At 42.8% G+C, this 13,923-nt stretch overlaps 1 protein-coding gene across 7 annotated transcripts in view; it reads right to left on the bottom strand.

Moving 5' to 3' along the window:
- triob (trio Rho guanine nucleotide exchange factor b) overlaps positions 1–13,923 on the bottom strand; it is a 102,057-nt gene that overhangs the window by 36,163 nt on the left and 51,971 nt on the right. For all 7 annotated transcript variants that reach the window (XM_047598041.1, XM_047598042.1, XM_047598048.1 and 4 more), the window contains 8 exons: positions 12,300–12,431; positions 11,699–11,929; positions 10,522–10,644; positions 10,013–10,204; positions 8,190–8,359; positions 7,450–7,624; positions 3,423–3,618; positions 2,064–2,230 (listed from right to left, as the gene is read on the bottom strand). In XM_047598041.1, coding sequence (XP_047453997.1) covers positions 2,064–2,230; positions 3,423–3,618; positions 7,450–7,624; positions 8,190–8,359; positions 10,013–10,204; positions 10,522–10,644; positions 11,699–11,929; positions 12,300–12,431 — 1,386 coding nt within the window. The remainder of the gene's footprint in view (positions 1–2,063; positions 2,231–3,422; positions 3,619–7,449; positions 7,625–8,189; positions 8,360–10,012; positions 10,205–10,521; positions 10,645–11,698; positions 11,930–12,299; positions 12,432–13,923) is intronic.

Here is a 13,923-nt window from a genome sequence, read left to right as displayed (position 1 = left end):
TACTCCCCCTCTCAGTGACTCAGCTAGCACACCTGCTGTGTGGGATGACGGCAGCACTGCAAATTAATCTTGGCAGAAGTGATGATGCAACATGACGCTGACTCCTGTTTCTGAGAAGCTTCCAACGGGGTTGACGCTTTTTTTTTTTGCACTTGAAAAGTCCCGAGGCGGGACAGGGACAGGTATGCACGTTAAGCTGTTTAATGTGAGATTTTATGTGCATGTGGCGTAACGGTACGAATGAAAAACCTGCGTGAACGTCATCACCACCATGACAGAGTATAATATATAATCTCCTCTTGCTAGTGTCATACATAATATATTCCAGTGTGTCATCAGAACCGCTGTAAAGACACCACTTTACTGCGCTCAAGTTGCTTTTTTCTTCAATTGAACTCTTGCTGTATCCGCGATTCTTGTTCTTAAGCTATGCCATTTCATAATTATATACAGAAAGCCTAACAATAGCAAATTTAGTGCACTTGTAATCTCTGGCCACGACTGAAAGGCTGCAATATTTATAAATAAATCAGCAGCACAAATAGACAGGGTGCAATTACCAGATTATGGTTGTGCTCAGCTTTGGTTTTACAGTTACTTTCACAGGGTTCGGAGCAGGGAGTGTAATAGCTATGCTTGTGTAGGAATGGAAGGCTGGAAATGCAGTATGAGCAGAAATACAGCATTTACCAGCTCTGGCTTAAAACGGTTCCTTTTTTACATGACTGTTAGTAGTTGCATAGACATGCATGACTCTGCTCTATGAACAGTAACTACTGGGGGGGGGGGGTAGAGTACAAACAGCATCATGCTGAGATCGCACTATCGTGACACTGTCAGACCAGTTTAATCAGTGCACATCTGAAACGCCCGCGGTTCTCCCTGGGTCTGATTTTGGTTGTTTTTGGTTTCAGTTTCATTACTGCTTTGCTACTTTTTTTGCCCAATCAGTCGTTAATTGTAGTGCAAGTTGAAGGACAAAGCCTGTTTGGCCGCATCGCTGCAGAGAGAGAGAGAGAGAGAGAGAGAGAGAGAGAGAGAGAGAGAGAGAGAGAGAGAGAGAGAGAGAGAGAGAGAGAGAGAGAGAGAGAGAGAGAGAGCGCCCTTGTTGTGAAAATTGCCTCCGCGTTTTGTTTTTGTTTTGCTTCGAAATTTCAGCACACATGATTGTCTTGCTGTAATCGTATTCAGCCACCGAATGAAAACTGGGAGGGGACCGCTGGATGAGATGATCTTCAATAAGCACAAGAATTCTACGTTTTTTTTTTTTCTCCATATGAAATCGCTTTCCAGCGTATTTGTTTTTTGGTTTGCGTTTGCACAGGATTTCCATTTACAGCCCAGACCAAAAATATTCATATGGAATGAGATCATCTCTGCTTCAACTGGACTTTTTCACCATTTAACAAATGGAAGTTTGGGTTAGTTCAAACAGATACAAATTAAAACAAAATCCGCATATTTCATACAGTATATTTTAGTTTTAATAGTGGATTGAAGCCCAATTGAATATTTCCATTGTCCAACAATTAGCCCTGAAATGTATTTCTGGCTTTTTTTTACATTTTGGCTGAACATCCAGGACATAAAGAGAGACCATGGAGGTGAGACGGAGAACGAAGACGGAGAGAGACACGGGATGAGTCATCCACCCATGATCATGTACAGACAGCACATAGTGTAGCCTTTTTAGCACAGGCTAACACATGCTGCTGTAACATCACGGTATGCTGTAGCAACTGACTGAACGGCTTTCCACTTATAAGCCTAGGCTCAGTCTCAGGAGAGAGAAAAAAAAAAAAAACACATTACAAATAACCCTCGGTGCATGTATTTGTGTTCATTCATGTGTGAAAATATTTAAATCAAATGCCAGTAAATGCTTTCAGTGTTAGTCTAAAGCAGGGATCAGTCTTTTATAAGTAAAAAGCCTATGTCTTTTGTACCGTGCTTTTAGAGCGCTCTCTAAAATCCCTCTGACACCTTCCAGTCGCTGCTCCTCTGCTGTGTTATCGTATTTCCCCCGCTACGCTGTCGTGACCTTTCCCTCTCCAAGCACGTACCTGTTTGACTTCAGCCTGCAGATGCCGTAACTGGACACACTGCTCCAAGTGTCTCCTGTGCTGCTCCGCTGCCAGGTCCAGCTCCTGCTGCTTCTCGTGGAGAAACTCGAGCAGGTCCTGGACCCGTTTGGCCATGTCCACATCTCTGTCGCATAGCAGCTCCACACCTGCAAAGATCAATTGCTTATATATCTGTGCATGTTCTGTGCATGTTCTTCATGGTATACTTTCTCGGACGAGGTTTGATTGAGCTCTGTATAGTGATTATGCCACACACCTGTTATTACTGAAAGAAAGACACATAAATGTGTCTTCATGAATGTTCTTTTTGCCACATTTACCTGCATCTATAGAAGCCAGAAATGGCAGTTAAAAACTTAGCACATTAAATGATTTATAGAGGACTTGAACAGGTGACATTTTAATAACCATTAAGTGAGTGCAACTTATCTTGATATGTGTAGCTGCTAGTAGCATGTCCAGCTATTGTACATAGTACACAGAGGTAGCTCTTGTGCATACAGTACAATGACTCGTAGGTTCCCTCATCTGGCCAACACCTCATTTGTCTCCCATTTTACCCTCAGGAAAAAATTCCTCCTTGAATTATTTACAACAGTTAACACACGAGCCTCTGCTATTTCCAAGATAATATTAAAATGACTGTGCAGTTTCTACAGATTCATCATACCGAACATGGTTGTTGTATGTACTGTACATTCACAGATCTTGCCTGTGCTAAATAAATACAAAGTAACAAACTGCGACATGCAAGAACTCAGCTGCTGTGGTGTTAAGCCAATGAGTTCCCTTTTAAATACTTTAGGTTAAAGTGTTTTATATAAAGAATATAAAGAACGCTCCCATAGCATAATGCTGTCTCCACCATGCTTCCACCTGAGGAATGGGATTAGATGGATGTTGTGCTTTAATTTCTGCCAAGAATGTTTCTTTTTTTGCTTTTACTCATCAGACTACACAACCAGAGTTGCTTTAAAAGCTGCCTAAATAATTCGGGTTAAGTGGGTTAAGATGTGGCTGTTTTACCATAATGGCCTGATGGAGATGGACATCCTTCCATGTGGTTATCCACTCTTTGCAGAGACTTTCTGAGGCTCTGAAACAGCAACTGTAACCCTTCTTGCTTGTTTGTTTAGTTGGCTGACTTCTTCAATTACATGTTTCTCATTCGAGAAATTGTTCAATACCACAGGCTAAACGCCTTGCCTCAATTTTATGTCAGACTTCCTGGCTTAGTTTTTTGTCCTGCCATGCACTGGAAATTGTGAGATTAAAATATGTGCAATCAAATTCAGCTTGAAAGCAGCACAGGTCCATATTCTATATTCCCCCACTCACCGGATGCCTGCACCTCTGTGACATACTGCAGCAACTCTTGTCCCTGGTGGATGACGTCGAAGGTGAGGTTGTTCATAGTGAGAGCCTTGTCTGCATGATGCTGTAGCCTCTGCTCTGCCAGTGTCAGGTCCTCCGTGTCAAACTCACTCATCTGCTGAGATAATTCCTCGTTCCATGACTCCAGGTCTGAGATAATCTGAGGGGGAGGGGGTGGGGGAGGGAAAAAGACGGGGAGAGCATTACTATAAAAGACACATTTAGGTGTTTTTAGCGACTGGCTGCATTTCTTCTACACCTTTAACTCTTGCCTCTTATTCGCCCATTCTCAAACACACTGACTGATGGCAGTGAGCTGGCGCTGACCCTATCGCAAGTAATTTGTTCCCGGCTGACAACTCCAGGTATTTCCCTGTCAAAGCTCGCTTGCATGCATCTTTTATTTCATATGAAAGTGAAATGGAAAACTTGGCTCTGGATGAATTTCAGCCGAAGGTCTCTCATCAAGGTGCAAATATTAAACTGCTAAAACCAAAGAAGATACCTAAGAAAGGTGTTTTTTTTTCTCTCCACAGCATGAACATTCAAACGAGTAAATAGGAAAGAATAAGCCAATTTCAATACCTGAATATTAGCTCAGACAGTTTACCTGCTGTAACACAACACGGTACCCGACTTCCATAATAATGGATAACGCGTTGCGCTGTTAATGCCCGGCTGGCAGAGCAGATGTACTAAGATGTCAGCACTTGTCTCCGACTGCCCACGCAGACTGAATCATGATACCAGGGGCACCTTGTTCCTGGCACCATTTAATTCTGTCTGGGAGTTTGTTTGTTTTTATAAATCACATTTAGTTTATTAGCCTCTGGGCTAAATGGAGTTAATCAAAGCATGCTCTTTATTTATTGTGACTTGAGATAGTATTCAACCTTTAAGAAGAAGTCATTAGAAACAAAGTGTATTACAATGTCCTTTTGTTAAAGTTTTTTTTTAAATTATAATCAGTATTATTATTATCTAGGAACTGAGACTGCGTGAAATCATATCTTAATATCAGTGACGTTTACAGTATTCTAGCCACACCATGATTGATGAAGACAAAATAAGTTTCAACATTCAGACTCTCACCTACTTTAGTGACATGGGTGAAAGTTTCAAGTCTCTCCAGAGGTGTCTGTCCTATGTTCAGCTGTTCTGTAACCTGACGAATGCATGTAAAGCATCCATCAATCTGAGGCTACCACTGAGTGACTTAAGTTACCGCGCAAGTGGCTGTCTATGTACAGTATATTCGCAACATGTCATGCAGGGGTAACTCCCGTCAGGGGTAAAATTCAATCTGTGTGCATGAATGAAAAGGAGATGCTTTTACAGCTGCGCTCTTCATTCACAAACTGCTCTCCTGTACTTCGGAAGAACTCCAAACAACGAGGGAAAATGGAGCCAAGAGAAAAGTCCAGTGAGGTTCCTCGTGAGACAGAAGGACGAACTGAAAACGGTGTCGCACAAAGTCAACAAGTCAACGCAAAAAAATCAATCGAAGTACCAAGATTCTCGAAGTAACACAATGCCACTTCAGATATCATGGTGCAGGACTTTCGTAAAAACAATTAACAGCAGACTGCAAAAGAACTAGCTAGCGGCTAGCAGCTAAGACTATTTAACTATACCGAACTGTGGCTACATACATATTGGTACATACTCAACAAGCACCGTGGCTAACCACTGTGATCAGTAACATGGGGTTATGGTGGCAAACAACGAGGAGCACCTTGACAGATTTCTACATATTTAGCTGCAAATCATGTCTATAAAGCAGAGTTTTCAGTTTCCTGCTGCCTTTCTGCTCTTTCACCTTATGGATTATAACACACCAGATCCCCGCAGAGAACTGGATCAGGGAGAGAGCAGGTCTTTGGACTTGAACATCAAAAGAACATCATTCTCTCCATATTGAAAAGTGTACAAGTCGTACATTACATTTTTTTGGTTAGGACACAGATTAGCGAACAGCAAGTTAACTGAATGCTGTTCATAAACATTTTGGAGCTCATGCAATGGTCTTGGTCTCTTTTTTAAAGCCAAGACTCTAGAAGTTTCTATCACAAAAGTCAGGTATTGTTCTTGAGTAACCAAAGTTGGCACACAGTTAAAAAATAAGAAATTGTTTGGTTCGCCTGAATTGTTTTCTTTTGAAAAACTGTGTTGGCTGTGTCTTCTGTGATGGTTGAATCCTATAATGACTTTTACCAGTGAAATCAGAAGAAAATAACCAAACCAAACACAACTCATGTACAGACAGAACTCTGATTGGCTCACAAAGATACTGCTCTTCCTTATACGATACAAGAGGAATGTTAAAGGGTTAAACTTACCAAGTACTCATTTGCACTCTGCTTTCCTCTCCTCTTACAGTTAAGTAAAATGCCATCTGTGTGCACAAAGACCATTTCCCTCATCTACCAGGATGGAGAACCCTAACTCAGTGGAGAATCCTCCCCTTCAGCTACTCCTTTACTCGGTGTTGTGCTTATGGTCGGGAGTGGAAAGCACTGAGGCACGAGTTTGTGTCTCACCTCAACCCGTGCCCTCACCTCACATCCAATCCCCCGTCAGTAAAGCTGGGAGGGAGTGTCACGGTGCATGGGTGGAAACGGAAAAAAAAAAGGGAGTGGAAGAAAATAAATGCCTCCTCCACCCATCTTCATGCTCGAGCACTGTGTCATATTAATCCAGGGCCTGTGTGTGTGTACTTCAGAGTTCAACATGGGTGATTAAGAGATCCTCCGCGACTTCCATACCTGACACGCAGGGCTAATGTGAGACTGTTTCATTGGTCTTAACAAGACAAAACAGCACTGAAAGCAACCGCAGACCTTCTGTTAGCACACATGGAGATTAATTCGGTAAAACACCATACACTAAACACAACACAGTCATTAGCAGGTGAAAACAGCAGCTGTACACAGCTATGTGTGCTCTTGGTACATAATTACATAATGATCTGGTCATTAACACAAACTAGTGGTGCTTGGCCTACAATTACGCACACAGGAGAAGTCAAGAGATCATCAGAACCATTACGGTTCCTCCTCTGGGCTTACATGGCTGTGAAGGTCCAAACTTATCCAGCTGGGCAACCAACGCTCACATTGTCATCTGCAGAGCCACGCTAGTGATAGGACTGTAACTGAAAACCATTTCCCCGCAGAGATAGTCCCATTCATCATGTTTTCCACGTCTACTTCCCACAGCACTTCTTTTTAGTTAAGCTATCCTCATGAATGCGAGCCCATATCACCGCTCCACGCCTCTGCTTTCAAAGTGTCTGAGCGTGATTCATCTGTCAACGCGATACGGCTTTACAAATCCGATTTGATGGCCGCGATAAACATAACGAGAAACATGAAAAAATGTTTACAAAGAGCAGTCATCATATCTGAGCACCAGCTGAGAAGCGCATTCACCCTCGCAGTGGGATGCTAAGCAGATACAATGAAGCAAACCGCTTGCCTGTGAGGGTGGGGGGGTGAGGTGGGGGGCGCGAACGGAGCGAGCCAGTGGGTGAGATGCATCGAGTGGAACTAAAACCTTTTTTAATGTAGCACATGTGAGAGTATTGCTGAGATGTCAACTGAGCTTTAAACCAGCGAGGGGCCTCGCTACAGGACCGAATCCCTCTTTTTACCGTGTAAAGGCCTATCAGCTCAGAGTCACAGCACATTTTGTTTTACCAATAGGCCCAAATAGATATGTCATTCGATTCTTCTAAGCTTCTCGTTAAGCTTTGCTCGCTCTTTACACTTCAATTTGTCCCTTTCATCCTAAACCTTCCTGAATGTTACAGCTTTCGAGTCCACCTCTGATTGTTGAATACTCAACTTTTGTCCCGTCAGTTATGACAGAAAATCTTCCTGTCCTTCCTTTCTTTCTTCTTTTTTTAATAAATGTTGCAGGATAAAGTAAATCAAAAATAAATCAATAAAATAAACTCACTGCGCACCACTCCATTTCCTCGCCTACTTACATCAATCGCGTCCCTCTCAAAGATGCGGAGCTGGAGGAAGAGCTCCAGTTTGATCTTCCTCTCCTGGAACAGCTCCTCCATCTGGCCCTGGGCCTCGTCCAGCTGCTGCAGCACGCTCTCGATGTGGGCCATGGAGCTGTTGTGGGGAGTCTTGTTGCTGGAGATGGCCGAGTCTCTGCGGACACAAGTGAGGTCAAATGCAATGATCAGGCATAACATTATGACCACCTGCCTAATACCGTGTGTGCGCTGTTGTGACTCATCAGAGAACATTCTGAGGGTGTCCTGTGGTGTCTGGCTGGGTTGAGGCGAGGGGCCTCCGTGGATGAGGCTTGCTCGGTGCATCCCACAGATACGTGATCAGTTTGAGGTCGAGGGGAATTTAAAGGTCATGAGTTGTTCCTGAGTTGTTTTTTGTGTCAGGCTGCATCCTGCTGGGTGTGGCTGCTTGCCATTCATTATGGGGTGGGGGTGTCTGGTCTGGTCTAGGTAGCTGCTACATGCATGCCAGGCTCAAACATTTCCCAGCAGAATTTGTATCAAGATGGTCAGTAATTTTCACTTCAGTGTCATCAGTGGTTTTAATGTTATAGCTGATCGGTGTACATATGAATTGGAGGTACAGAGCATTTGTGATCAGGGATAAGATGTCTTTTTTTTTGTTTTTGTTTGGTTTACTTTATATGTATGGATATCCTTCCTATACATTTCCTTAGCTGTAGTATTACTATGATGGTCACCTGAGCTGCTGTATGAGGTCCTCTCCCTCCTTGATAACATTGACAGTCGCCTGCAACGTGGTCTGCTGCTGCTGCCCGAATCGCTTGATCAGGTCCTGCACTGCCTCCACAGACTCTGCGTACACGTCATCCAGCAGTTCCTTCTGCAGCTCCTCCAACCACGTCCACAGCTAACAGTGATTGACAGAAAAGACAAACCAGTTAAAAAAAAATAAATAAATAAACAAACACAGGGAGCCATGAGCGGACACATGCTGGGAGGGTCAGGAAGGGGCGGGCGCACGGCAGTTTAAGCTAAACATTGAAAAGCCTCCAGATAGACGGTCAGAAAATGCAGATGCGAGCCGGTAATCAAATCCAACCCCCGTTCTGCTCAAAGCTGGTGTTTTGTGAATGGTCATCTTTGTAACAGATTAGCCATCTGGGTGAATTGGCTGAGCGTGCTAAAGCCCTGGCACACGATCCGTGCTGCAGGAGAGAGACCCTGGCACCCAGTCTTCGTCTAACACCCACACTGCTGGCAGGAAAAGCGCGTCTACTTTGGGTTTCGCTCTCGTCATCCACTTTTTACATATCACCTGGCATCCACATAGACACAGATACCAATCAAATAAGACATTTCACTATTAAAGAAATAGATTTTTATTAAAGTTCAGCTGCAGATAGTTTAGATCAAGCTACGATATTGCACAATATATACATGAAGCCCCTTGCTCTCTCTTTAGGGTGAATTGCTGGGCAGGAGATTGGAAACATGCACTGGAGCAAACATATGCACACGTGAAAAAAAAAACATACATACATAGTGGAACACATTCACACAAACACACGCATGCACACACACATGGTTTAACGCAGCCACTGTGAGATGACAGATGGGATGAAGGAGATTAGTCCATATGGACATTAAAGACTAGCTTCATTAATAACACGGTGCCTGAGTGTCTCTACGTCTATGCAGTCTATGTAAACAGGATGCAGTGTTAGCACACGCAGAGCGCAGCGCTTTGTCGGTCGTGAGAGAGGTTCATTTTGACGGTCAAAAGACGTACAATGTATGAGATTAAGGTGGCGGAACAGTCAATAACATGAAGGTAAATTCTAAGGAGAAAAAAAAAAGAAGGCGTGTTGGTTGTTATTAAAGTGGAGGAGAAGTCAGATGAAGTCTCACTGCCTTTAATTTGTTTAATATACACGAGTGCACAACAGAGACAGGCTGATGTTTGCACAGGGAGGACACAATGATTATGGCAGGAGCTTTCTCTTTTCTTTTTTTTCTTTTTTTTTTTGAAGAATGATGTTCCTTTACACAAACAAACTTGATGACTGCGTGCGCGGCTCCTGTGTCGCAGCATTTGGAAACTTCAACGGTTAAAAACATCCAAATTTGTGGCATTTCAGCTGTTGTTACAGAAACACGAGGGAACTTATTCAGTCGCGGTTGAGTAGAGATTTCTATGTTTAACTGCCGACAACAGATTTGAAGGACGCGGTGGAAGTGGGCACTGCCTGATTGCTGGTTACCTGGCAAAGGGAGAAGCCAAACAGAAGCAAAAAACCCCTTTTGGATTTAGTCTTTGCTGGCAGAAATCAGCAGAAAAAAAATGAATGAATCGGTTCTTGACGGTTAAAAAAAAAGATATGTCGAAGGATTTTACTTTCCATTGTTAATTCTCCCACAAATGATGAGAAGCTGTAAAGTAATTCATTAACTGGCTACTGGGTTCTTGTAGTACCATCTGATATTAGCTGTTGGAAAACAAAGGAGTCAAATCAAAACAGTAATAAGGAGAGAAGAGGAGAGGGGAGGAGAGGGTACGCACCTCTTTGACATGTGTGTGGAAGGCAACGGACATGTCCAGCAGGACTTTACGCTGCTCGACGCGTCGCACAAAGTCCTGGATGCGATCTTCTAGCTGGTGGGCTGCTTGATAAATCTCCTCTGGGTCGCATTCTCCGGTCTGGGCCAGCTGCTCCGCTGCCTCTAGCAACTTGTCAGCATTGGTGTAGGTGTTCTGAAATGTCAACATTATACATGTTCAAAATCCGAGCATCTCCCGCACTCGACTGAAACAGCTAACCGCTCTTTAGTCTGTCGGTGTCAAACCGAGGTCATTCATGACTCATCCGTCTTCTGCAATTACCCACATTTCGTGTCGGGATGCTTGATGTCATGTTTACAAAAGGGAATATCGCTTTCAGACTTGCATGTGCCTGAATGTGTTTTACACAAAAATGTGGGCTTGATGCCTAGAACAAGCACTCTGCGACACCAGATGAAGATTTGTGGTTTTGCTTGTAAAGGCATTAGTCGGTCTGGATAAAAACTCACCTGTGCAACCTCCTCAAAGTCTTCATGTCTCTTCTGCAGCGCCCGGGCTCTGTGCAAAGACTTTCCCACGCCTGTGTGCTTACTGAGGAAGGCCTCACCGTGGTTTTCTATCCAGTCCAGCACCTTGAAACACGCACACCGATCAGTGGTTAAAGCGCAGTACACACTGTCAAACGGTAGGGGGTGCTCAATTGCCTGGAGAGCCTGTGTTCACTTCATATTAGTTACACATGTCATTTCCCTCTCTGTTTTGCCCACCCCCCCCTTTCCTTACTCTTTCTCTCCATCTGCAGTCTGTCGCGTTTAAACTACACCACATGCACAATTAGCTTTTACTTAACAGGAAGCAGCACAACGTGTCAACATTTCCACTGTGGCTGCGATCGGCTATACATCTTTAAACTTGATTACCTTATTATCTATTAAGCAGATGGCCATTCTCCATCTGGTTCAATGTGGGCTAATGAAAGGGATTTTCAAGGTCTCCGGGAGAATTATTTATTTATTTTTTTTTGACGGGACAAAACACGCATGAGCACATGCGCAATGCCCTCGACACTTTATGTGACAGTAAATTGCATCACCATGGAAACCACTACCAAGAGAAAAGGGTGATGAAAGAGCGGATGGAAGAGGGGAAAAGGCTGAGGCACGGGCGCATGAGCGAGACGGAGAAAGAGAGCAGCGAGGGAGAGGGCAGAGGAGGGTTCGTGCCCCAGAGGGTGGAAAGGCAGAGACGACACTGTACACCAACTCAGTGGGTTTGATCTAAGAGCTCTGCCATCCAGACAGTCACACAGAGCGGCAGAGACTCACGAGAAACCCAGGAGGAGAGAGGAAAGGCATTGAAAAAGCTGGAGATGATTATATTATGAGCTTAATATCGCAACGTCTGCCATCAAGCAGGGAATGCTCGCAGAATTTCCTTAGAGCTTCATAAACACGAAAAACATTCAGGCAAACTTAAAGTGAGCTGATGATGGAAAAGGGGTCTTTCTATTTAACAGCATCCAATAAACTCAATAAAACTGCCACATAACGTGTCTGAGGGCGAGATGGGAAAGGTCTTTCTTTCCGACCATTATCTCATTGCTCACGACAGCCTACAAGTACATGAGAAAACCTGCTGAAGATGCAGGTCTCAGGTATCGCAGAAGGGTTCTGCTGCGCTCCTTACTTGCTGCACATCCTGCTGGAAGACGCACAGCTGCAGGCGCTGGTGCAGGCGGACTTTGCGATGCTGCCAGATGTTTTCCAGTTGTCGCTGGTGATGCAGCACCTCGTGGATGATGTCCAGGACGTGGTGCACGGCCTTGGAGTAGTTAGCCGAGGCCATCAGTGAATCGGCACTCCCAGGGGTCAGAGGTCGCTGCAGTTTGTCCAGCAGAGACTTGCCGTCCTGGCTCACCTGGAAAGGTAGTTTGAAATACTGTAAAAGTTCTGCGAGGGCCGTTGAGTTCTATTTATAAATTCATCAGTTTTAATATATTTTCCTGTATCACATATTTTAGAATTAAGAGGAACAAATAGGACATCTAACTTTTCCTCTTTCACATACATCAATGCCCACTATTGTGTCTTTGTTGTTTGATTTTAATCTGTGCAAACAAATAAAACCCAAGCACAAACAGATGCCGACAGCATGTGTGTGTATTTTGAATAAATGATGTAGATCTTTATGAGCCCTCTTTTGTATTCTGCAGAGTCAGACATTTGCATAGCCCCCTCTGAATGTGTTGGCGTCGCGTGTGTGTGCGTTGGATCATTTGTGTACATACCTCGGAGTATGCAGTGGTGATGTGCTCATACAGGCCCTGGTGATGGTGGATTGTATCTTCCAGATCCTGGAGTTCAGAGGGCAGCTCCCCCTCACCGCATGCCTTACACCACGGCTCCACTTTACTCATGTACTGGGGAGAGAACACACAACTCAGGCATCATAAAAGACAGACAGAAAAAAAGACAGACAGAAAAAAGATAGACATCCATTTACATGCTCACATTATGATAAATAAGTAACAGCTCGATATGTTTTAATCTGCTAATTAAAATGATAAAGTGAGATGTTTGTTGTCGACTTCTAAAATAACAGGCCTTTTTAATGAGCTACAAATTTACCCTCCTCGGATTTACTACACTCTGGACACCTTTTTTTTTTTTTTTTCATATATAAACCTCTATAACAATTTCAGGCTACCAAAATTTCAATAGTTTTCAGGATTTTAACCCTTTAAATTCCAGTCTAATGATTCAAGATATTTATTTTTTCAGATTTTATTTTATTTTGTTTTTACAAAAAAAAATGAATTAATAATGGAAGTCTATGGGGCATTTATGTAATGCCAGTATCTGGCATTACATAAAAAATTATAATGCAATCAAATCAACTTTACAGCTAATCTTTGACACATCGACGACTCTAATCACCACCAACGCCCCATCCACCTACTGTTTATTTCATGGAAAATTATTCAAAAAAACATTTAATAAATTATATTTTCAAACTTGCATTTAAAATTTTGAAAACTAATTTTGGTAGTTTTCAGCAGGTCTGAAGTTGCTTAAGTGATTTATGAAAAAAGTTGCAGAAAAAAAATCACTGATGTATGTTTTATGGTTGTTTTTTGTACATGTAATTTATGCCACGAGTGTCCAGAGGGTACAAAATACATCACAAGAGTATAAATGACATGTGATAGTAAAACATTTTTAGTTCAAATTTTTGACTAAAGAGAAGAGTTCCTGCAGAAATTCATGCCACAAGCTACAACACAGCCAAAATGATCACCAAATGAAAAAAAAATATTTTTTTTTTTTTTTTACAAAAATGCCTCAGGGGGGCACAAGGGTTAAGGGTTTGAAGAAGCACAAATACCTATTTTGCTAGCAACATGGAGAAAAATAAAACAAGTATTTTTATTAAATTCTCCCATGTTGGGAGTTCATGTTCCCTTGTTGGTGTTCAACTGAAAAGATCGGGCCATCTATTAAACCCCCATAATGAAAAGAATTATTTGAAAGCTCGAATCCTTCAGTGGCAATCCACAATCTATTCATACTATTAGTACATATAAATAGGTCTGACACGGCTCAGATCCCTGTTAAAAAAGAAACTCTTCTTGTGAGGAAATTAAAACTAGATCTGTGTAGAGGTTTGGCACCAGCATTGTTGAAGCTGTAAAATGTTAAGGCCGATGGAGACACACACACACAAAAAAAATAAAAAATATCAAGAGGAGGATGTAAGGTGACATTCATAAAAAGAGACGGAGTAGTTAGCGTTTCACATAGAAAATTGTGGCAAACAGAGTGACTGATGGCTGTTTTAAAAAGAGATTTGGTATAAATGCAAGACAATGTACAACTTCCTGCCTGTAACTCTCCTCTGTCCAGTTATATCGA

The sequence above is a fragment of the Mugil cephalus genome, chromosome 11, assembly GCF_022458985.1.
Source record: "Mugil cephalus isolate CIBA_MC_2020 chromosome 11, CIBA_Mcephalus_1.1, whole genome shotgun sequence".
Lineage (NCBI taxonomy): Eukaryota > Metazoa > Chordata > Actinopteri > Mugiliformes > Mugilidae > Mugil > Mugil cephalus.
This window is presented reverse-complemented; position numbering and strand designations above follow the sequence as displayed.